Raw genomic sequence first — 25,516 nt, forward strand, 5'->3', positions numbered from 1 at the left:
CTTCAGTCTGCACTGCATCTACAAACAAGACAGACACTGTGACTGCATTCATGTTTTCTTGGGGTGACAATGAGGCAGTGAATTCAACTACCTTGGTAGGAAAGGCTCTTTGTGAGACTGGCCAGATCTCCAGGTAAGACTGGAATACAGTGGAGAGTGGGGACAGAATCTACCTATGACTCATAAAATATGTTTCCATAAACACACAGACTATGCACAAACTCCTCTTTTCTTTCTGCCCTTCTTCCATTTTCTGGGTCTTCTGATTAGCATATGAGAGACCTAGCACACTATGACACTCCTAGGATCACCTCAGTTTTCAATTTTAGTTTATATTAATCAAAAAACTTGATATTCATGAGTTCCTTCTTGGTCTAGCAGTTAACTGGCAAATAACTGAAATCTATACTATTCGTTAGTGGTGTATGACAATTAAGTTACTTGACAAGTTGGTGTGTGCTATTCATACGTGAAAAAATGTATGCTTTTCCATGGATTCTTCTGAGATTCACAACAACTCAAAGATGAAAGTCATAATGTAAATGATACCAATAATTCTCATTAAATATTAATACTTAACCTATAAGCCCAATGTTCAGGAAATAAAAAATACAATAAAATGAACACCCTCTTTTATTAAAATTATTAATTACTCCAATAATATTTTACTTAGTACTTCCTATGTGCTAGATTTATCTAAAATATTTTAAAGTTATTATCAAATTTAATTGTTATAACCTTCTATGATTTCAGATTTTTATCCCACTTAAGCAGATTATTAAACAATATCAGAGATGTTAAGTGATGCCATCAACATCCGTATACAGAGGAAAGATGAGGGAAATCCTGTCACACTGCAAGAAAGTAAATGCACATGACATTAGCACCAGATGTTACTAAATGGTCATTTTTCCCTCCACACAGTTGAACAGAAATCCTGAAATTTCTCCTTTAGGCTAGATCCTATGGTTCATGAAGAAACTTCAGATGAACCCAGAATTTGGGCTTCTCAACAGGCTGCTCAAGTAAGGTTTTTATCTACATTTTGTGGGTCAGAAAAGCAGAATTCAAAATGGGTAAATAATTCCCCAAACTTACAAGGCACATGAGGAACAGAACTGGAAGCTAATGAGCTGAGGTTTCCCATTCCATTATGTCTCAGGCTACCATCTCACCAGTGACTACTAAACCTGACAGTCTCACACACACACACACACACACACACACACACACACACACCAAGAGACAGACAGAGACAGACAGAAAGACAGCTTTCCATAGGTGCAATCTCTGTTATAAAAAAACACTATAGAAAAGTTGTGCGTGCAAGTGAAAACAGAGATTCGGAGAGGAAAGCAGCCAAGGAGGTCAGCCTGACAATGAGGAGCACAGAGAAGATGGCATTTCTGATCTCTAGGGAGTCCATATCCTAGAGTGAAAGATGTTGGTGATGTCTTCGAGAATGATGTGAAAATGTTGCATCATGACAATGATGTGCTTTTCAGGTTCACAACAGCATTAACTCACTACATGGTGATAAGACACAAAGGGGCTAAGCATGCCAGCATGTCTAAGTCCCAGATAGCATCTCTGTGAAGAAATTATTCTCTTTCTGTCTTCCTTTAAATGCATACAGAAAAAAGAAGAAGTGGGGAAAGAGAGACAGGGGGAGGGGTCTGAGGGTAGAAGAAAGAAAAACACTTGATAATATCTACTAAATTTTAGGAAAAAAATGCATCAAATGGACCTACAGAACTGAGGTTGAAACTAATCTTGTGGACCTTTATAAAGGAGCCAGGACTAAAGAGGTATAAATTATGGTTTAGGGACTGCAGTGGTGGCTCACCAGTTAAGAGCACTGGAAGCTCTTGCAAAGGACCTTGTTCAGTCCCTAGGACTTACAGAGTGGCCCTCAGGTGTCTATGACTCCAGTTGCTGGATATCCAACACCCTTTTCTGGCCTCTGTTGCCACCAGGAATACATGTGGTGCACATACATGCAAGTAGGTAGAACACTCATACACATATAAAGAGAGAGACAGAGAGAGATAGAGAGATAGACAGAAAAAGAGAGAGAGACAGAGACACAGAGAGAGAGAATATGAGAAAAATCCAATTAAGACTCATTCAAACAATCTTGTGGAGAACTTGCCATAATACAGTGATGGAGAAACCAATTGACATCCTGATAGTCCTAATAGTCATACATATTTACAAACTGAAAGTTATAAGTAGTAGTCATTGCCAGTGGCCTCTCTAAAGAGCAGGGGACTATAAAAGTCTTTGGAATCACTGAACTATATAAAAGACAGTAAACTTAATATAAATCCTTGATAATTTTTCTGCCTTAAAGGAAACTAGAAACCAAACCATCATCTCCAACTTCCTCCTTATGGGCTTCTCTGACCACCCAGAGCAGCAACCTCTCCTGTTCACACTCTTCTTGGTAATGTACCTGGTGACTTTATTGGGGAATCTGGCCATCATCCTGGCCATTGTCTCTGACCAGCATCTTCATACACCCATGTACTTCTTCCTAGCCAACCTGTCCTTCATTGATACCTGCTTCACCTGCACCATTGTCCCCAAAGTGCTGACCAACATCCAAACCCAGCATCAAACCATCTCCCACACTGGGTGCCTTCTGCAGATGTATTTCTTCATGACACTGACCATGCTTGATGACTTCCTATTGGCTGTGATGGCCTATGATCGCTATGTGGCCATCTGCCTTCCACTACACTACACCACTATCATGTGTCCCCAAAGATGCCTGTTGCTGGTGGCCACATCCTGGCTCTGCTCTAACCTCCTGGCCTTATCACTCACACTCCAGATGGCTCAAGTCTCCTTCTGTGCCTCCCATTCCATTCCACACTTTTTCTGTGATCTTCTCCCACTCCTCAAGCTTGCCTGCTCAGACACCCATACCTTTCAGCTCATGATATTTGCTGAAGCTGCTCTCTCAGGTGTGCTCCCTCTCACTTGTGTCCTAGTCTCTTATGCCCATATCATGCACACTATCCTCAGGATCCCCTCTTCTGGGGGAAAGCATAAAGTCTTCTCCACCTGTGGTTCACATCTGACAGTGGTCACTCTGTTCTATGGAACTCTCTTTCTAGTGTATTTCCAGCCATCATCCTCCTACTCAGCAGACACTGGAATAGTGGCATCCATTGTTTATACAATGGTCACCCCCATGCTCAATCCTTTTATCTACAGCTTGAGGAACAAAGACATGAAGGGAGCTTTGTGGAAACTGTTTGGCTTGAGAAAACACTGTAATCTGTAATCTCTGATACTTCAGAGTCAAAGCCCATGTTTTTTAATTACAATTTTTGAAGAACTCAGATTCAATGCAAAAATGAATGCTCAGCATCTCAAATATGTTTGACCAGTGGAGAATGCCTGGAATGGTAGGACTGGACTAGAATTCATGAACTGAGCATAGAGTGGTGGCCAAGATAGAAGGGGGGAATAGAAATCCTTATGGGACTTTAAGACAGAAATGATGAAAGAAAAACAGATAAAGAGGACATTAATCAGAATTACTTAAAGCCTTTTAGTAATATTGACATCTGAACCTGAGCTTACTGAATGTCAGGAAGATTTTTCAGGGCTGGGTTAAGAGAAAGGACGTGTTTGCTAATAAAATTTACCAAAAAAAAAAAAAAAAAAATAAGAAGAATAAGGTTAGCACTTCATTGACCAGATGGGGACACTGCAACTGGGACCATTGTTCATAAAGCTTGAGACTTTGCTTACCTCAGAGCCTAAGAGGTGCCTGCCATCATGCTTGCCAGTTACTATTGAGTGCTGTATCCTCAGGAAAGGCATTGCTGGTCTGTTTGAGATCTTTTGAAAAGAAGCCAGAAAACTATTTATAAACACAGGTTTTGGGTTTTGGTCTTTGTTGTTTCTGATTTCTCAAACAAGATCTTAGTTGAAAACTAGGGTTTCCTGGTACTTGCTATGTAGCTGAGGCTGACCTCAAATATTGATCCTCCTGCTTCAGCCTCTTGGGTGCTGGAGTTACAAGTATGTATCACAAGCACATAATACAAGTGAGTCTGAGTAAAAGTAGCTACCAGAGGCTCATATATTAGAATACTTTGTTACCAAGAAGTAGAACTCTTTGGTAGGGTTAGAATAGTTAGAATGTATGGCCTTATTGAAGAAAGTATGTCTGGGGTTATTCAGCCATTTGAGGTTCCCAAAGCCCATACTTTGGCCCAGTCTCTTTCTGTCTCTCTTTGTCTGTCTGTCTGTCTGTCTGTCTGTCTGTCTGTCTGTCTGTCTCTCTCTCTCTCTCTCTCTCTCTCTCTCTCTCTCTCTCTCTCTCTCTCTCTCCTGCTCTTGCTCTTCTTGTATTTAGGATCAGGATGTAGTTCTCAGCTACTGCTCCAGCATCATACATGCCCAATGCTTCCCGCCATGATGAGAACGGACCAAGCCTCTGAAACAGTAAACAAGTCCCTCATTAAATGTTTTCCTTTATAAGATTTTCTAGCTGGGCATGGTGGTGCACACCTTTAATCCCAGCACTTGGGAGGCAGAGACAGGCATATTTCTGAGCTCAAGGCCAGCCTGGTCTACAAAGTGAGTTCCAGGACAGCCAGGGCTATACAGAGAAACCTTGTCTTGAAAAAAACCAAATAATAATAATAATAATAAAAATATTTTCTAAATGTCTTTATAGTGATAAAAAATGACTGAGACAATAATCTTACTAAAATAACTGCTGTAAAGATTGAAGTCAGGGGAAAAGGATGCCGAACTACTTTTTATAATAAATAGTAACTAACCACTGTCCAAAGCATTCAAACCAGAGGGTAGTGATGACTCAGTCTACAGATAACAGGTCACTCAATTAGAAAGATATGTGGACAGAAAGTACTAGGGTCAAATGCTCTAAACTTCAAGGGCCATTTCCAGGCATGACCTTGGAAGTTGTTCATTCACAGAATTGAATGGAAAACTCAGTTTGTTTAATCCAGGTCAGACAAGCTTTTTATTTTTTCCAATTTTTTTATTAGGTATTTACTTCATTTATATTTCAAATGTATATCCCTATATCCCCACACCCCACCCACCCACTCCCACTTCTTGGCCCTGGTGAAAACACAGTTTTTTACTGAGAATAAGAGAGAAAAACTAATTCTAGAAATGGTAATGCAGACCCAGTAGAGGAGAAGACTGCTCCCAAGTCACCCAAAGGAGATCATGTCAAAGGCTCCGACAGTGTGTGGTCAATACTTATCTAGGAAAACCTGATCTTTTCCATTTTCCCTCTCTTTTGTGGTTGCCTGTTGCAAAACAATGTATGTATTATAGTAAGAATACAAAGCATAAAATAGAAATGTTAAAGTACTCACCCACCATTCCTCCATTTTGATAAGACTACTGTTTATGTTGGAGCTTTCTGTTCTTTTTTTCTGGTTGTCTTTGTTTTGCTTTGATGAAGAAAATGATGTAGAAATAATTCCCTGTGTGCTTCTCCATTTGATCTGTAACTGGACTGCTCTCCTGACTTTGCTCTATCTGATGATGGGTCTAGCAAATATTAAGAAGATATTATTGAATATGACCAATACTTTCTTGGTAAAAGAAATAATAACGGTAGGAAAATAATCTTATTTTGAAAGGAAAAGAAAGAATCAGGAAAAAAGGTGAAAAGGGAGTATCACTGTACTATAGTGGATGGCAAAGCAACTGTTTGATTGCTCATAAGACTGGCTATGGGCCTCCTTTTCTCCCACTAAAACTATTTCAACTAGAAGAAGGAAGCTAACAGAGTGAGGTGGAAGATGCCTTTCACGGGCACTAGTAGGGAGTAATAGAGTCCCTCTTAAAAGAATAAAATAGTATGAACTACTGAACTGTACCACAGTTAAAAGCATATTAGAATATTATATCCTCTCTGCATTTGTTGTCTTGGTGTTCCCACATCATTCATTATCTTTTCACTTTGTTAATAGCTACATCTAAAGATTTCCATTGCATATTGTCATATCAGAATGTCTCCTTCCTTGTGATTTCTTATGCTAAGAGAAGAATTAAAACATTCTATGCATGTGGAGTTCTTTAAAAAGTCAGCATTTTTTCCATTTTCTCGTGGTCTGTTTTTTGTTTTTTGTTTTTTGTTTTTTGTTTTTTTCACTGAAATAGCATGCATAAAAGCAAACCAAATTGGAAGGAACTATAGACTAGGAAATCACTCATACACCCACTTGAGTATGTCTTCACTTAAAATGGGACTACCAGAAAAAACCAGTACTGTAAAGAGCTGTGATGTGACAATCTCAAAGCCAATGAAGGCTAGCTTCACAGACAACTTGAAACAAAAAAGGCCTTGGCTGCACATAATAGGTAAAATAGGTCTTTCTAGACCAAAATTCATACTTATTTTGTTATCTTGTGCTGCCTCCCACTTAAACTCCCCAAATTTTAATCAGCTAAATTGTGTCTCACCTTTACTCTTTTTTCACCTTAAACACCCCTGGCCACTTTTCATCCTTTTTCTGATGCACAATCTTCCCATTCCATCAACACAGGTTCCTTTTTTATTTTAACAAAAACAAACAAACAAACAAACAAACTTTATTTTAATTACAGTAGAATTACATCACTTTCCTTCTTTCCTTTCCTCCTTCCATTCCCTCCCAATTACCCTCCCTAAAGAACTTCCTAAATTCCACCACTGTCAAGTTGATAGCATCTTTTTTTAATTATTATTGTTACACATACACACACACACACACACACACACACACACACACACACACACACGAACACACATACACAAACACACATAAAACCTGCTGGGTCTTTTTTGTTGTTTGTGTGTATATGGTCATGATTGACCAAGTGGCTCATCACTGGTAAAGACTGATTCTCCTTCTCCCAGCAGCTGTTAGTTGACCTCAGTTCTTTGTCTAGGGGTCAAACCCTGAAAATTAGCATGTCTATTGCTATCACAGTGCTTCTTGTCTTGTTTATGCAGCTATTTCTTTTTTTTTTTTTTCATTAGATATTTTCTGCATTTACACGTCAAATACTATCCTGAAAGTCCCCTATAGCTTCCCCCCCCACCCCCACCCCCGCTCCAGACCCAACCACTCCTGCTTCCTGACCATGGCACTCCCCTTGTACTGGGTATGCAGCTATTTCTAAGACTTTCACAACAGACCTCCAGGTGTTCTGACTCTTGCTATCTTGTTGCCCCTCACCTGCCATGTTCCCTGAGCCACTAATGCAAGAACTATGATGTATTTGACATGTATCTATTAAGGTTGAGCTATGGGTGGTCAGTTGATGTCCACATTCTGTCCAATTGTAGTTTTCAATAGTAGTCTTCATTTGCTGTAAACAGATGCTTCTTTGATGAGAGGTGGTAACTGTACCTGTAGGTAGAAGGGTAAGATTTATAATGTAGAAAGGAATTATACACATCTGCCAAAGTCAGATCCAACCCACATGATCCGAGCCTTATACCCTACGTATGCCATGGTGTTTTCAGGATTAGAAACCACCTTCAACCCCTGAGAAGCAACCAGGGACTGCATCAATAATCTATTATGTTTTAGGGTCATTTGGATGACCCTGGCCAATCATTCTGAAGATGATCCTCTCGGCAGTAAAAAACAAATTCTTCCTTATTTGCAACTCTCAGTGGCTACCCTCTTCTAGAAAACCCTCTTCTAGTATATTTCTAGTCACCATCTTCCTACTCAACAGATTTGGAAATGGTGGCTTCTGTTAAAATACAATGGTCACTCCAATGCTAAACCTTTTATTTACAGGCTAAGGAACAAAGACATGAATGAGACTTGGAGTCATGGAGACTACTTAGCTGAGGAGAGAATGTAATCCAAGAAAATGGCCACAAAATGTTAACAGGCAAAAAAAAAAAAAGTGGCTTATGGAGTAAGCCTTTTATGGTCACAGGGTAATAAGACAAAATCGTGTCCAAGGTCAAGTATCATTTGCAAGATTATTTGGATATGTGGACCTTGGTGAAGTCACTAGATTTAGGAATTTAGTTCAAACTTGGATAAAAAGAAATGCATTTGTATGCATTGACCTAAATACAGTAACTCTAGCACCAAGAAGTAAAGTGTGCACTTTGTCTGAAAGAACAAGAATAGTGTAGAAAAACAACCTAGGTATATTGTAGGAAATACTTAAAAACTACGATCCCACAATAATCCCAACTACTCTCTGCCCCTACAATATGGCTGGCCCAAAAAGACTCAGCAGGTTTTATGTGTGTTTGTGTGTGTGTGTGTGTGTGTGTGTGTGTGTGTGTGTGTGTGTGTGTGTAAAACAATGATAATAAAAACAAGGCTATGAATTTGACAGTGGTGGAATTTAGGAAGTTCTTTAGGGAGGGTAATTGGGAGGGAATAAGAGGAAAGGAAAGAGGGAAAGTGATGTAATTCTACTGTAATTAAAATAAAGTTTTTTTAATAAAAAGTTTATGCAACTCATTGATATTCTCTCATGTATGTTTTTAATGCAACAATGCGTGATTTTTAGAATAACAAACACGGACATTGTTACTTCTTTCATGTCCCTCTCTCTACAAAAGTTATTACTTCTTTTTAAAGAGTTGTTTAGTGTGTGTATGTGTATGTGTGTGTGTGTGTGTGTGTGTGTGTGTATGTGTGTGTGTGTGTATGTGTGTATGTTTAACTATCTGAGTTTATGTACATTGTATGTCCACTGAGGACAGAAAAAGGCACTGGATCCCCTGGAACTTGACTTTTAGGCCCTGTGAGTGATGGAAACTAAACTCAGAATCTCTGTAAATGCTTTAAGCCCTTTTAACCACAGAGCTCTTTCCAGATCTCTGCTCCCTCTTTGCAGCATATATAAATTGAAAATCATCCACTTATATCTATACATGATCACCTCCTCAAGTCCTTTCTTCTAATGCTGTTTCTTAATCTAATAATTTCCCCTCTTCAGTCTCATCTGCATTAAATTTCAAATGTGCATCAAGTGGCCTCTCACATCAGCCTGCTGGATTAATCACTTGAACATAATTAGCTTTTCTACTGAGGCACCACATCTTTTCACCTACTCTTATATTTCCTAATATTATAAAAGAAGAAGAAGCATCCACCTGATGTGTTTACACACACTTGTACTCTGAATACCCAAGAGGTGAAAGCAGAAAAATGGAGTGTGAGTTCCAGACTATTCTGAGATATATAACATAACACAATTTCAACAAATAAACAAACAAAATAGACTAGAACAACACAAGGAAGCAGATGCACCTTATAATTAATTCCCAAAGTCTCACACTCGCTGAAAGGAGTTTGACAGACAGATTTGGACAAGTACCTTGAGTGTTCACTTACTATCTAATAGGATTCCAATCTTTTCTTCCTAATCTTACTGGATGCTCTAAGGTGTTCCTGTCAGAGCTATAGTCTACCTTGCCTATAGCTTTGTATGATTCTAACAGGAATGTAGAGTCCCTTCTGATTTTTGTTCTTCTCATTAACATTTTTCCCTTCCATGTTCCTCTTTCTCAACTATGCATCTGAAATCATCAACATCAATGTAAAAGTAACGTTCTTCCTCTTTCCTACTGGATCCTGGGCTTCTACATGGTTTGTGGCAACAGCACAGACCAGGAACACAGCCCTGTGCTACTGTAAGATCAAGGTCCTTGGAGGCAGCCTAGACTGGAGACATTCCCATGACCTCAAGTGGCAAGGCATGCTATTCACTTCAATCTGACTCCACAGACATCAACATGGCCCCGGGCTGCAGCTCAGACAACGCCGATACTTACATGAACTTCAGTGGTTATCTTACATTTTTTATTAAGTGTCTCTGAACAAATTTACTTATTAACTAAGTAAATTATTTAGTACTTATATATTAAGCAGAAGAAAATCATCATTGAGGAGGTGATATTTGAAAACAACTTAGGAAAGGGGATGAAGAAATAAGACCTGAGAATAATTGAGCTAAGGCTTCTGTGACCATTCCTACACCCACCCCAACCCCAATTCCAACCCCAACCCCAACCCAAAACAGGTAGCAGCCTAAACAGGAAGTGACCAGATGGAACCCTTAAAAACTGAGTCAAGGATGCTGAAGTTAGCTTTCCACAATTGATGGCTATTGGTGGGGGGTAGGGGGAGAGGGAAGGACTCAGTCCTATTTAAGGGGCAGGGCACTAAAAGTTTGACCATGCTCCAGTGAGTACAAAGACAATACAAATTGGACTTCTTTTTTCATTTTTTTATTTTTTTTTTGCAGGGGGCTATCTCAAGACTTGGGGGGTAGACACTGAAGGACTGGGGAATAAGTGTGATTGGGGATAAGTGATTTTACCAAGGAATCAATAAAATATTATGCTAAAAATGAAATGTAAGCTATTCTGAAAATATATGCTAAATATCCAACTCTTAGAAGTATACAGATCATCTGGACAAAACTCCTCAACAATAAACTTCAGAATTAAACTACACCAAATATCTTAGCAGACATGTAGAGACTATTCTAGCCAACAGGTGTGGATTCCATAGTCTCCTCAGAAGTTCAATGAACTTTTTCTTTTTTGCTTTTTTTACCTTTTTATTGGTTATTTTACTTACTTACATTTCTAATCTTATTCCCCTTCCTGGTTTCCCCTATGAAAACCCCCTATTACATCCCCTCCCCACTGTTTCTATGAGGGTGCTCACCCACACACCCACATACTCCTGCCTCACTGCCCTAGCATTCCCCTATGTTGGGGCATCAAATATTCACAAGACCCTCCCATTGAGGCCAGGTGAGGCCTTCCTCTCTAAAATAAATCACATTTTAGGCCATAAAGCAAGTCTGGAAAATACAAAAAAAATCAGAGTAACCACTTGCATCTTTTAGAATAATTGTGGGATAAAATAGAAATCAACAACATGGTAAACTATGGAAACTGTAAAAACCTGCAGATTGGGAAAGATGTTTACCAACCCTATATATCTGATAGAGGGATAATACACAAAATGTACAAAGAACTCAAAATGGTAAACTCCAGAAAACCAAATAACACTATTAATAATGGGGTACAGAGCTAAACAAAGAATTCTCAACTGGGGAATCTCAAATGACAGAGAAGCACCTAAAGAAATGTTCAACATATTTAGTCATCAAGGAAATGCAAATCAAAGTGACCCTGAGATTCCACCTCACACCAATCAGAATGGCTAAAATCAAAAATTCAGGTGACAGCAGATGCTGATGAGGATGAGGAGAAAGAGGAACACTCCTCCATTGTTGGTGGGATTGCAAGCTGGTAAAACTACTTTTGAAAATAATCTGGCAGATCCTCAGAAATTTGGAAATAGTTCTACCTGAAGTCCCAGCTATACCACTCCTGGGCATATACCAAAAGATGTTCCAACATATAACAAGAACATGTACTCCACTATGTTCACTGCAGCCTTATTTATAATAGCCAGAAGCTGGAAGCAACCCAGATGTCTCTCAAAAGAATGCATACAGACAATGTGGTATATTTACACAATGGAGTGCTACTCAGCTATTAAAAACAATGATTTAATGAAATTCTTAGGCAAATGGATGGAAATAGAAAATATCTTGAGTAAGGTAACCCAGACAAAAAGACATACATGTTATATGATAAGTGTATAGTAACCCAAAAGCTCAGAATACCCACAATACAACTCACAGACCATGTGAAGCTTAACAAGGAGGAAGGTCATACTATGGATGCATCAATCCTACTTAAAAAAGGGAACAAAATAATCACAGGAAGCAGAGAGAGGGAGGCCTGGGAGGGAGGGAGGGAGGGAGGGAGGGAGAAGGAGGTCAGAGAGAAGTGACAGGATCAGTATGGGAAGAGACAGGAGAGAAGTACAGAGGATCAGGAAAATGAATAGAAATATGTAGCAGTGTGGGGTGGGGGAAGGGGAGGAACCATTAGAAAGTCCCAGACACCAGCAAAGTGAGAGGCTTCCAGGACCCAACGGGGATGACTTTAGCTGAAATACCCAGCAAAAGGGAGATAGATCCTGTAGAGTCCACCTCCAGTAGATAGGCATGGTCCCCAGATGAGGTATGGGACCATCCACCCATCTTAACATTTTTAACCCAGAATTGTTCCTATTTCATGGAAATTCAGGGACAAAGAGAGGAGCACAGACTGAAGGAAAGCCAGCTTGACTCTGAGGAGTTGTGACACTACCAGGATCCAGGAAAAGACAGTGAGGGCAGGTCGCACTAGAGATAACTGGATAGGAAGAGGCAAGTGAAGAATATAAGCAACAGAAACCAAGGCTACCTGGTATCATCAGAACCCAGTTCTCCTACCATAGCAATTCCTGGATATGCCATCACACTGGAAAAGCAAGATTCAGATTTAAAATCACGTCTCATGATGATAGAGGACTTTAAGAAGGGCATAAATAAGCACCTTAAAGAAATACAGGAGAACATAGATAAACAGATAGAAGCCCTTAAAGAGGAAACACAAAAATCCCTTAAATAATTACAGGAAAATACAACCAAACAGAAGGATATGAACAAAATGATCCAGGATCTAAAAATGGAAATAGAAACAATAAAGATGTGTCACCATAGAAGGGTCCATTTTTATCCAACTGTCTTTTTGCCCTAATGACACCACTGTGTAGCTACCATGATGAAAAAAAAATCACAGCTTCATAAACATAAAGAAATAAAACAATTGACACAGTGAGACAACAGTGGAGATAGAAAACCTAAAAAAGAGATCAGAAGTGATAGACATGAGCATCACCAACAGAATACAAGGAGAGAATTTCAGGTGCAGAAGATACCACAGAAAACAGTGACACAACAGTCAAAGAAAATGCAAAATGCAAAATGCAAAAAGCTCCTAACCCAAAACATCCAGGGAATCCAGGACACAATGAGAAGAACAAACCTAAGGATAATGGTATAGAAGAGAGCAAAGATTCCCAATTTAGAGAGCCAGTAAATATCTTCAACAAAATTATAGAAGACAACTTCCCTAACCTATAGAAAGAGAAGCCCATGAACATACAAGATGCCTACAGAACTCCAAATAGACTGGACCAGAAAATAAATTCTTCCCATCACAACAGTCAAAACCTCAAATGTAAAAAACAAAGAAAGATTATTAAAACAAGTATCTTAATTAGGGTTTTACTCCTGTGAGTATGTAATTATGCATTACACCATGACCAAAGCAAGTCTTATAAAAAACAACATTTAATTGGGGCTGGCTTACAGATTCAGAAGTTCAGTCCATTATCATCAAGGTAGGAGCATGGCAGTATCCAGGCAGGCATGGCTCAGGCAGAGATAAGAGTTCTACATACTCATCCAAAGGCCACTGGTGGAAGACTGACTGACCAGGCAACTAGGGTGAGGATCTTATGCCCACACCCACAGTGACACACCTATTCCAACCAGGTCACACCTATTCCAACAAGGCCACATCTCCAAATGGTGCCACTCCCTGGTCCAAGAATATACAAACCATCACATTCCACTCCCTGGCCCCCATAGACTTGTTCAAACACATGAGTCTATGGGGGGGCATACATAAACATAGAATAATGCAAAATGCATTTAGTGCAACTTTAAAAGTCCTCATAGTCTATACCAGTCTCAACAACATTAAAAGTCCAAAGTTCAAAGTCTCTTTAAAAAGCTACTGCCCAATGAAGAAAAAATCAGCAGAGTGAACAAATAATCTGCATGATAGGAGAAAAACCTTCTCCAATTACACCTCTGACGTGTAAATCTGTATCTAGAATCTATTAAAATAATCAACAAATTCAGCACTGACAAATCATCCAATCAATAAATAAGCAGATAAATTGAATAGCTAGTTCTCAAGAAGAAATGCTAATAAATGTTCAATATGTTTAACTATCAGGAAAGTGGAAGTTAAAATACCCTGATATTCCATCACACTCCAGTCAGAATGGGACACATAGAAAGATCCTATCTCCAAGGTAGATATACTGAGAAGGAATAACTCTGCCTCAGAGGCAGGGACCCTTCCTGCTTGTGACATTGGAGCTTGCTCTGTAACAAAAAAGATGAGTGTAAGTGTCAGACAAGGATGTGGTGAAGTAGGGCAGTGGTGGTGCACGCCTTTAATCCCAGCACTTAGGAGACAGGGGCAGGCAGATTTCTGAGTTTGAGGCCAGCCTGGTCTACAGAGTGAGTTTCAGGACAGCCAGGGCTACACAGAGAAACCCTGTCTCGAAAAACAAAAAAAAACAAGCAAACAAACAAAAAGGATGTGGTAAGCATTACAAACATGAGGAACACTGTAATTTATTAAAACTACAAAAAGTGAACTTATGTAGAAGGGCTTAAAATTTTTAAGGATAATAATAATAGTGCTTAATAATAACACATTAAAATATATGTTTGTGTATTGGATGGGTATGTAAAATTGAGCCAAAGAGACTCAATCAAAGCCTGGGGACCCATTCAACCAAACTTCTAAAATAGACCCAGGGGTAAAATAAAGAGTGAGTTTTCCTTAGTAGTCCCTACCAGCTGTCACAGAGTCCCCAAAGGATATGGAGGCAAGGGTCTCCAAGGACTCTGGAACCACAGTGTGGAAAGAAGAAAGCAGGAAGAAAACAGAAATAGGTCATTCCCTCAGGGCCAGGAAGATTTTAAGTCCCCCTGTTTTCACTTCTTCGGTGGGACACAACCCTGTTGCCTTCCTCTGTCACTGTTACCTCAAAGGCTGGGCTGAAGTTCCTCTGCTACAAAACCTCTCCGAACACCTCTATTTCTTGGTATGTTCTTAAACCCATAGCTCATAACATTACTGGTATGAGGGAAAAGACATACTAATCGCCTGTACACTGGGGAGAAATAAGCTAAAAATTCCAAATTAAGGAAAGGACAAACTACACATTGAGAAATGCCAGTCTGTCCTCACCATATTGAAGTGGGGCCTGTGTAGAGGAATTTCACAAAAGGAGGGAAACTTGCAGAAAAGAGTTAAAAGATCTGTCCAGAAAAATAGGAAACCTGAAGTCACCCCTGGAAGTACTGCTCCTTATCACACAGGGTATCTACAGTGCCCAAGCCAACAGCAGCAAAAGCATCACCCTCTGGGGCTTTGCTGGAAATGCAGACTCTCAAGTTGCAAATTTTTCTGAGATACTGCACTCGATGAGATCTCTAACCAGCTGTCATACATGATAGTAGCTGAGGAGAGCTGCCAGCAAGATCCAGGTCAGCTATGTAAGAGAATCAGTATTTTTTTTTCCACTGCAGACTTCTGAACCTCACTCTAGAATAGTTGTTGAGAATCTATGAGCACTGTCTATAATAATCAGCTTTTCACAAAGTTCATCATAAATCCTGATGGCACCAGACCATGGCATGGAGCTAGATCCACTGATCCAGACCAAAGTACTCAATCTGAAGATAAGAGACTAAAGAGAGAGACCTAGAGACAGGACATCGTTGGAGAATAGACAAGGAAGCCATAGTTCATAGCTCGATTCTGTGTTCCTTGCAGCTATGAGGCTTTTGCCTTCTTTGGAGTACAATGTTCCAGGTAGAATTGTTATAAACAGAGGAAGGAAATGACTTGAGGCAGTGGGAGCAGAGATCAGAAAAAAACAATGTGATTGCTATGTCCATCACAGCCATCCCAGCTTTAAAAAAAAAAAATCCCTAAGGAATATTAAGAGAAGGGAAAGCTAGAAGCCAAAAGACAGTGGCCCAGGTGGTCAGGATGTTCTCAGTGAATGCTTCAGGAGGTAGAAAGTCAGATGCATGAAGGCAAGTCCCTTCTTCAGGTAAGGTGGATCCAGTATGAGCCTTCCTCAAGATCCTCATCTCCTAGGAAGACTGCGTTATGTTTTGCTAAGCGTGGGTAGTAGCCATCCTGGTTTGCCTGAACCTGAGAAGTTACATAGGACGAAGAAGTTTCAGAGGACTCTGAATTCATAGCAACTTCAAAGTTCTGTTATCGTTTTTTCCCATCCTACAGATGGAGAAATGGAGAGATATCCGAGGCAGAGCTTCCCCTCAGTTTGTAAAGGTGAGTGGTATTTGTTTTTCATGTGGAAAAAACAAAATCCACAAGGGGTTGGCCATCAGCAGTTGATTTCATTCATGGACGGTATATAAGTCTGAGTGAGGCTGGAGCCTCATTCCCATTTCGTTAAATACAATGTCTACAGTTTCTTCCATTTTCCTGCAAATGGCAGAATGATACTTTTCTTCATGGCTGACTAACATGGATCAGATTTTTCATTATCTATTCATTTGTTGATGGGCATCCAGGCTGATCATACATCTTAGCTATTGTAAAAAATCAGCAATGAACATGGATATGCAAGCATAGCAGGTGTGGATCTGAGTCTAGAAGGCAGAAGCTGGGGGTTCCCGTGTTTATTTACACTGCACTGTACAGAGACACATGGATAGTAACAGGGAAGGGGACTGTTTAAGGGACCGATACAAAGAAGCAGTATCTCGCTTGTGGCCTGGCTCCCGGAGCCAAAAAGAAGTGAGGAAAGAGCTAAAATGAGCTCTTCAGTGATCCACTGTCTTAACAAAGCACCCACCTCTCCCAGGTTTATACAAACACTAGCCTTTGAGAGCGTGCACCCTTGCCCGAGGGAAGCTTGGGTGGGCTGAAGAGCTGCTAGTCTTTCAACTACAGCTGTCTCTCATCTCTGAATGATCCCTCCTCCTGTTACCTAATCTCCTGCCTGTATTTCTTCGATGAGATATAGAGTCCTGTGAGTCCAGGAGTGGGTCAGGCGGGCACTGTAGTCATTAAGCTTTAGTTTTTGGGAAGCCTCCACATTGCTTTCTGTAACTGCTTATACTAGTTTGCACTCCCACAACAGTGGATAAGGGTTTCTCTCTGCCTACATCTTACCCATATTTATCGTGCTTTATGTTGTTGGTAGTGGCCATTCAAAGGAGAGTCAGATGAAATTTTAAAAACAAAGACATTTTAATTTGCATTTCTTTGACGGTTAGAGATATTAGACATGTGTTAAAGTGTCCATTTCTATACCTTATTTTGAGAACTGACTGTTCCAATTGTTGGCCCATTTACTGATAGTTTTTTTTCTTCCATTCTGCAGTCTGTCTCTCCATTCTGTTATTATGTTCTTTTGCTGTGGAGAAGTTTTTTAATTTCATGAGATCTCTTTTTTACTTTTTTTTTTATTATTAGATATTTCCTTCATTTGCATTTCAAAATGCTCATTTGTCAGTTCTTGAGGCAGTTTCCCACTCTATTGTAGTTTAGATTCAGAAATGTGTTGGCCATACCTATATCCTACCGTATTTTCCTTGAATGTGCTTTTAGTAGTTTCAGATGAGGGTCTTTGATCCAGTTTGAATTGGTTTTATGCAGGGTAAAGACATAGGGATCTAATCTCATTCTTTAACATTTTTTATCAGATATTTTTCTTTACTTACATTTCAAATGTTATCCCCTTTCCTGGTTTCCCCTCCAAAAACTCCCTTTCTCATCTCCCCTCCCCCTGCTCACCAACCTACCCACTCCCACTTCCCTGTCCTGGCATTCCCCTACACTGGGGCATCGAGCCTTCACAGGACCAAGGGCCTCTCCTCCCATTGATGTCCAACGAGACCATCCTCTGCTACATATGCGGCTGGAGCCATGGGTCCCTCCATGTGTACTCTTTGGTTGGTGGTTTAGTCCCTGTGAGCTCTCATTCTTATGTGGGTTTTGTCAGCACCATTTGTTGATAAGACTGTCTTTTCCCAGTGTATATTTTTCAAATGTTTGTCAAAATTTAAGTGTCTGGTTGTGTGGGTGTATCTCTGGGTCTTCTATTATGTTCTACTGTTGACTGAGTCTTTCTAATGTGTGTACATAGACCATAATGTCACATTCTGTTCCTTAATGTACATAGGTTATTAACAAATTAAAAAAAAATTAGTAAGGGCTTTAGAACCATTTAGAGCTCAGCCATTAAGAGTATACATTGCTTTTCCAGAGGACCTGAATTCAATTCCCAGCACCCACGTCAAGTAGATTATAACCACTTTTAACTTCTGTTTGAAGGAATCTGATGCCTCTATCCTCTTTGAGCACTCACACACATGCACAGACTCACATGCATCTAAGTATAAAACAAATAATTCTAAAAGTCACTTTAATTTTAAAATATTTTTAAACCACGTGTAGTGGTACACACCTTTAATCTCAACACTCGGAAGGCAGTGACAGGCAAATCTCGTGAGATCAAAGTCTGTCTGGCTTATACATAGTGACTTCCATGAGAGCCAGGGCTACATAGATCTTATCTCAAAATTAATTCATTAATTCAATGTGTGAGATAGTCCAATGGAGATATGCTGCAGCAGGCACAGGTGAGGGAGATGTCTAGTTTCCTTTGGGTAGGTCACCGGTGGGTTTCACACTGGAGATAAACAAAGAAACAGGTCTTAGATAAAAGGAATAAATGAGAAGACACGGGAGTGTGAAGCAGCATTTCCTATCAAGACGTCCACTGCTTCTGATTGCCTTAAAGCTGTTTCATGCCTGTATTGAACCAGTGTACCTGATTCTGTTCGCTCAACCTTCACTGGAAGCCTGTTATGCTCCAGACTCCGTATGAGACTCTTCACATGCGTTATCTTACTGCTTATCCGTGCTGCTTTCCCCTCGTGATACAGAGAGAAAAATAAATAAATAAGGCTCAGAAAAGCAGAGACCAAACATTCACATCCTTGCTTCTTTCACACCTCGTTTTCCTAAGACACCTGCTCACTCCCTTCTCAGGCCTGATCCAATGGGAAGGGTTCCTTTAAACAAACCTCAAAAACCATACTAAAGAAATGTCTGCTCTTGTGAAGATGAACCTGCAGGTTTCTCAGTGTTAGGAACAGTGTGTGACAGTCATACAGTTTGCCAAATGTTATGTGAGCAATTTTGTCCAGTTAAGACTAGACCCGGGGATTCAGTACTCTCTCTCTCTCCCGTGATGGGCATAGCTTTTCTCTCATTCCCCCTCTTGCTTTCTTTCTTAGACTCCACCCAGCAAAATGAGCTCAGAGAACTTCACCTGGTCCAGAGTTATGCCTGCTGAGTTCATTCTCTTGGGGATCACAGATCGTTGGGACATGCGCGTGACCCTCTTCCTGATATTCCTGCCCATCTACCTCGTCAGCCTGCTGGGAAATGTGGGCATGGTGCTACTCATTCGTATAGATGCCAGGCTCCACACACCCATGTACTTCTTCCTGGCCAACCTCGCCCTGCTGGATACTTTCTATTCCTCTGCCATTGGCCCCAAGATGCTGGTTGACCTCCTACTGTCCCGTGCCACCATCCCTTATGTAGCCTGTGCCCTCCAGATGTTTGTCTTTGCGGGGTTGGCCGATGCTGAGTGCTGCCTGTTAGCAGTCATGGCCTATGATCGCTATGTGGCCATTGGGAACCCTCTCCTCTATACCACAATTATGTCACCACGTCTATGCCTGGCCCTCCTTGGGGCATCAGGCCTGGGTGGAGCAGTGAGTGCCTTTGTACATACAACTTTCACCTTCCGCCTGAGCTTCTGTGGCTCCCTGGAAGTCAACAGCTTCTTCTGCGATATTCCTCCACTGCTTGCCATCTCCTGCAACGACACCAGTCTCAATGAGCTCCTCCTTTTTGCTGTCTGTGGCTTTATCCAGACAGCCACGGTGTTGGCTATTGCTGTGTCTTATGGATTCATCGCTGTTGCTGTGATCCGCATGCAGTCAGCTGAGGGCCGTCGGAGGGCAGCTTCCACTTGTGGCTCTCACCTCACAGCTGTGGCCATACTATATGGGACCCTTATTTTCATGTACCTGCGTCCCAGCTCCAGCTATGCCCTGGACACGGACAAGATGGCATCTGTGTTCTATACTCTCGTCATCCCAGCTCTCAACCCACTCATCTACAGTCTTAGAAACAAGGAAGTCAAGGAAGCCTTCCAGCGCACTTGGCATAGATTCTGCTGCCCGGGGCGGAGCACTCGTGACTGGTCACAGGAAGCTCCCTAAAGATGAAGACATTGTCATTGTGAGTAAAGATCGGTGTTCCTCTGACTCAGGTGTCTCCTGTCATTATTGAAGGGACTACAAAAGGGGAGAGAAATTAAAATTCACAGACGGAAGCAGAAACCTGGGGTATTCTAGAGCAATACCTAAAAAAATGCACCAAGACCAGGTAATGTTGCTATGGACCTGCCTTGAGTTCCTCAGTATTCAAAACACTTAAGTTCCTAGATGTCACCTAGTGAGACATCAGAATTCACTTCTACCAGAGAATATAAGATGCTAATTTCTAGAAACTCAGAATGAGATCTACCTTAACTCCAATTATCCCTAGATGTCTGCCCATTCACATTTTTTTTCATTGCCAATGGGTAAGCTCTTTGCTGCTCAGAACTTCAGGAAAACATCTTCAGAACCCATTCATGCCAGAGCAGGACTGAATATGATGAAACAAATACCCTCCCTTGAAGGGTATATGTGCTGTGTCTCTGCAACCACGAGGGTCCACAGGCAGATGAGACACACTTGATTCACCAACATACAGGCTACTATGAAGGCACACACTGACACACACAGGCCAGCATCCAGGTAGGCACAGACCCACACACAGGCCACAAGGAAGGAGGTATTGTGACTACAGAGAGACAGACACACAGGCTGGCAACAGCTAAAGCAAAGGCAAAGAAATCCCAGCCGCTGGCTAAAGGCCACATTTATACAGGCAGGAATAGTTACATAGCAGATATCACTACTCACTTTGGGGGTTTCTCAGACATGCATTGTCAGCTATTTTGTGCTGACTCATGGCCCTTCTGACTGTCCAGTGTCAGTCATGTTTTAGCTGACTCATACCAGATATCCACATGAGCAATATCTCTAAACGTAAGTTATCCCTTATGGCCTTCTGTTCCCAGCACTTGGGAGGCAGAAGCAGGTGGATTTCTGAGTTCGAGGCCAGCCTGGTCTACAAAGTGAGTTTCAGGACAGCCAGGGATATACAGAGGAACCCTGTCTCGAAAAACAGAAAGAAAGAAAGAAAGAAAGAAAGAAAGAAAGAAAGAAAGAAAGAAAGAAAGAAAGAAAGAAAGAAAGAAAGAANGAAGGAAGGAANGAAAGAAAGAAAGAAAGGAAAGAAAACACCGAGTTAGACACATAAATATTCTAGGTATCTGATCGACATTTAAGCCACTTTAATTTAAATTTTTGAGTTAAATTTTTCTTCATGTTTAAGAGTAGGACTTAGTAGCTAAATTTCATTACAGATTAGAAACAATCTCAGATTAACATATGGAGAGGCAAGGCTGGCATCATGAGTGTTTTGTGTCATGATATACTATCCAAAGGTAATATTGGGGTTCAGAAAAGAAATACCATAACCTTGACCACGTGGACAGTGATCACTACAATTCTTCAAGTCCTGGGGCACAGTGAACTCTCTAGAAGTAGAGCTCTTAGGTGTTCATCTCTACAAAGCTCACAGTTTATATGGATTTCCTTTGTCTTCTTGACTCAATTGCATCTATATAGGAAGCCTTTCCCTGCATGGACAAGGTGAAAATGAACTTGGGAGCTATGGACAGGGAGAAGACAGCCAATGCTAAATGGCCAATTCTGCCTGATCTCCTATCCAGCCCCTTGTGTGAGTATGGCTGATGTAGGACAGAGTGATAAAGTGCGGGATTTGAAGTTTCATTATGAGTCCCAATAGAATCCCCCTTGGAGTCACTTCTGCAGGTTTTAACCAGGGACTGGGCTTGCCTTCCACACATACCCCCTTCAAGAAGAAACCAGCAATCAAGCACTTAGATTGAAGAAACAGTTAAGATATCAGCCACAAGTTTCTCTCACCCTCCCTCCCTCCCTCCCTCCCTTCCTCCCTCCTTTCTTCCAGCACCATCTATCTAGATATAGATATAGATATAGATATAGATATAGATATAGATATAGATATAGATATAGATATATAAAACTATGGCATTCCTGGAGGTCACAGACTAATGGAGAAAAGGATGCAGCTTAGATATTTACTCAAAACTTAGGGAACATCATGAATATTCTAACAGCTTATTTTACTCCTATTGGCTCAGAATTATCTCACCTTTAAACTAGGAGTACTATATCCTAAAATCATACTCAGTCCTTGGCAAGATGGTTCATTGTGAACCATATTTCCTTGTGAACTAGAACCTTTTGGTGTGTGGTAGAGGAATGAGCTCAGTGCCTCATGCATGTTAAGCAAGCAACTTGAGCTAGATTCTCAGCCCTCTTTGATTTTTATTGTAAGATGTGGTCTAGATAAGTTACCCAGGATGGCCTTAAACTTACTGTATACCCAAAGCAGGCCCTAAATTTGTGATCCTCTTACTCCACCTCCCAAGTATCTGGGATTACAGGCCTGCACTCCTAGACCTGTTTAAATTGTCAAGATGAGAGCATATACACACTATCCCAAATGCCAGAGGAGATCTGGGTAAGGCCTTCTAACAGCCTGGTACAGCCCAGGTCCCCTATGAAGACTTATCTTGATTAGAAAAAAGTTTCAGAGGTATATGATGCTATCCATTATCACAGAGAATGGGCATGGGTCTTTCCACATATTAGCATCAGTGAAGAAGCCAAATACATCATTTTATAAGCTCTAAAAGCCAACTATAAGGAACAAGAAGCCTTGGCTATATATTGAGCCTATTTTGCGAATAAGAAAACAAATTATTGAAAATAGTAAGTGACAAAAAGACAATAACAGAGCCTAACGTGGAGAATAAAGAAGAAACAGACATAGTCCCGCAGTAAAAAGAGGCACTGTTCCCATCCTCCCTTAATACAACTCATCTAAGTCAAATGAACTATATCCATCCTAAACATAAGAAGCCTTTCCCTGCATGGACAGGGTGAAAATGAACTTGGGAACTACTAAATGATGTCTTTCAACATCATTTAGCAAGAGTGTGAGGACAGTCACAGATTTGGAATAGGAGTGATTGAGAGAGATATTAGGGCTATTGATGGCACAAAGTGTGTTAGTTCCAGCAACATGGGTGCTAACTGAGAAGCCGGAGCTGCTGTTGGAAGTGGGAGCAAGTGTGTGCAAAGGCAGGGAAGTGAAATAAGCTAGGTGAGTGGAGTTAAGCTAGGTCAGTTTAACTGTCATCTTGTAAAGTAGTGAAGAAAACCTTGATGGTTAAGGATCTAGAAAGAGATAGACACCCCGTGACTTGATTATTAAGTAAGGACATTCCATCTTTATCTATTTTTATTCAACAGGCAGTAGGGAAACACTGAAAGGTTTTGTATTGAAATTTTTTCTTTTATGGCTGTTCTAACACTGTCATGAAAAGTCATTCCCAAAATGCTGCATTAGGCATAATTGCATTATAACACACACACACACATACACACAATATACAATATATATATATATATATATATATATATATATATATATATATATATATATACAGTTCCTGGAAGCACTCTGAGTTGTCGGCAAACCAATCACCCTGACCCTCATTAAACTGGGCTTCATAAGAGGAAGGGTAACTAGTCCCAGAGAAAAGCAGCCTCCTGCTCCAGGAATACAGGCCTGAGGAATGTGGGTGTTGCCTCCAAATAGAAACTAAGGTGTTTCCAAGGTCTCAAACCCAAAGTGTGGTCAGTCACTCCCTCTGTAGGTCCTTCCCTGACAAGCTCTGTCTGTTACCGTTCCATCCTGTGATGTGAGGAAGACACTTGGGGGACAAAAAAACCAAGTTTCAGATTGTGGTATTCTGTCTTCCTGGGGGTGGTTGCATGCCAATCCTATGCATGAGTTCAAGGGTGTCAATTGTTTTTATTTCTTTATGATCTACTATGGGCCTATGCAAATGCAGTGTATGTAAGAAGAGGCAAAGCTGCAGAGCTGTTGGCTCTGCAAGAGGGAACAATTGTGTGGTCAAAGAAGGAGTTGGGTTTGATTGTGTATACACAAATAGGCCCACCGTAGATGGCTTGCAAAGAACAGGCAGCCAATGAAATGCATCATGGGCCACAATAGCTGTGCATGATTCTATGCACCACTGTGAACAGAAATGTGTGAGTGGTTGCCATTATCTAAAATTTAAATTCTAAATGCTACTATTTGATTATATGCAACCAATGTGTGCACAATTATACAAGATTTTTGGCTCTTTCATCTGCTAAGTTGGATGTAAGTGCATACTCTGGGTTCATATTTCATGCCTGTGTATTTGTGGAAACCAAACAGAATCTACACACACCTGCATGCCTGCACATGTGCACATGTGGGCTTGCAAACACATATGGCTGTTTCTGCTTACAGCTTCATATATCTGAATGTTGACAAAGGCCAACACAGTCACTTTTATTCTCTTCCCTTCTTAGAACGTAGGACACGGTTGGAAATTAAAGAAAAGCTCTAGAAGGAGCCAAAGCCAGAGGAACCTTACTAACCAATGGAAGAAGAATAGGAAAACAGTCAGTAAAATAATGTGTTGACATGACACAAGCTAGAGTCATCTGGGAAGAGGGACCATCAGTTGAGATAATGCCTCCATTACATTAGCCTGTGGAATATTTTCTTGATTAATAATTGATGTGGGAGGACCCAGCCCACTGTGAGTAGGACCATCCCCCAGGCAGGTAAACCTGGGTAGTCGAAGAAAACTGTCTGAGCAAATCATGTAGAGCAAGCAGCCTTCCCCCATGACTTCTGCTTCAGTTCCTGCCTCCTGGTCCCTGGCTTGAGTTCCTGTCCTGACCTCCCTTAGTGGTGGACTGCAACTGTAAGCTGACATAAACTCCTTCCTCCCCAAGCTGCTTTTGTTCATGGTGTTTATCTCAGCAGTGTAAACCTAACTAGGACAGGTAGTGAGGTCCTTTATTGGGTTTTCTTTTACTTTTTTTCCCTTTAGAGAATAACAAAGAAAAAGCTAGAAGTCATTAACTCCTTTGCAAAGTTGACTCAGTTTCTCCTTCCACAACCTACAACTTAGCTCCTCTCCTTTCAAAGCTCCAGTCACAGAACTGCCCTGAATTTTTAGAGTGAGATTTAGACAGGGAAAAAAGAATCACTGAAAGAAGTTGCTTTTTGTTCAATGCCCCAGTGTCGGGAAATGCCAGGGAGGGATGTCGGGAGTGGGTGGGTAAGTGGGAGAGCACCCTCATAGAGGCAGGGGGAGGGGGAGGGGAGGAAGGGTTCCAAAGGGGAGACCTGAAAATGGGAAAACATTTGAAATGTAAATAAAGAAAATATCCAATTTAAAATAAAAAGAAATATAAGGCATCCTTTGTTAAGTTTTTGTCTTTACTGCATTTAGTTGTAGGCAGCTGCTTGTGGACGTTGTACATCGTGGTGCGCACTAGGCTCCGCACCACGATGTACAACGTCCACAAGCAGCTACAAAGTGAGTTCCAGGACAGCCAGGGCTATACAGAGAAACCCTGTCTCGAAAAAACCAAAAAAAAAAAAAAAAAAAAATTTTAT

General features: G+C 40.8%; 2 protein-coding genes across 2 annotated transcripts; both read left to right on the forward strand.

Moving 5' to 3' along the window:
- The first annotated feature begins 2,365 nt into the window (after positions 1-2,365).
- Positions 2,366-3,292, forward strand: LOC110318440 (olfactory receptor 1G1-like). The gene has a single exon (XM_021193494.1). It carries the CDS (start codon positions 2,393-2,395, stop codon positions 3,290-3,292), a length of 900 nt encoding a protein of 299 aa, XP_021049153.1. The 5' UTR covers positions 2,366-2,392.
- A 15,764-nt stretch (positions 3,293-19,056) lies between these two features.
- On the forward strand, positions 19,057-20,041 carry LOC110318433 (olfactory receptor 5C1). Its single transcript, XM_021193488.1, has one exon. It carries the CDS (start codon positions 19,057-19,059, stop codon positions 20,038-20,040), a length of 984 nt encoding a protein of 327 aa, XP_021049147.1. The 3' UTR covers position 20,041.
- The last annotated feature ends 5,475 nt before the right edge of the window (positions 20,042-25,516 follow it).

This window comes from Mus pahari, chromosome 3, assembly GCF_900095145.1.
Source record: "Mus pahari chromosome 3, PAHARI_EIJ_v1.1, whole genome shotgun sequence".
Taxonomy (NCBI): Eukaryota; Metazoa; Chordata; class Mammalia; order Rodentia; family Muridae; genus Mus; species Mus pahari.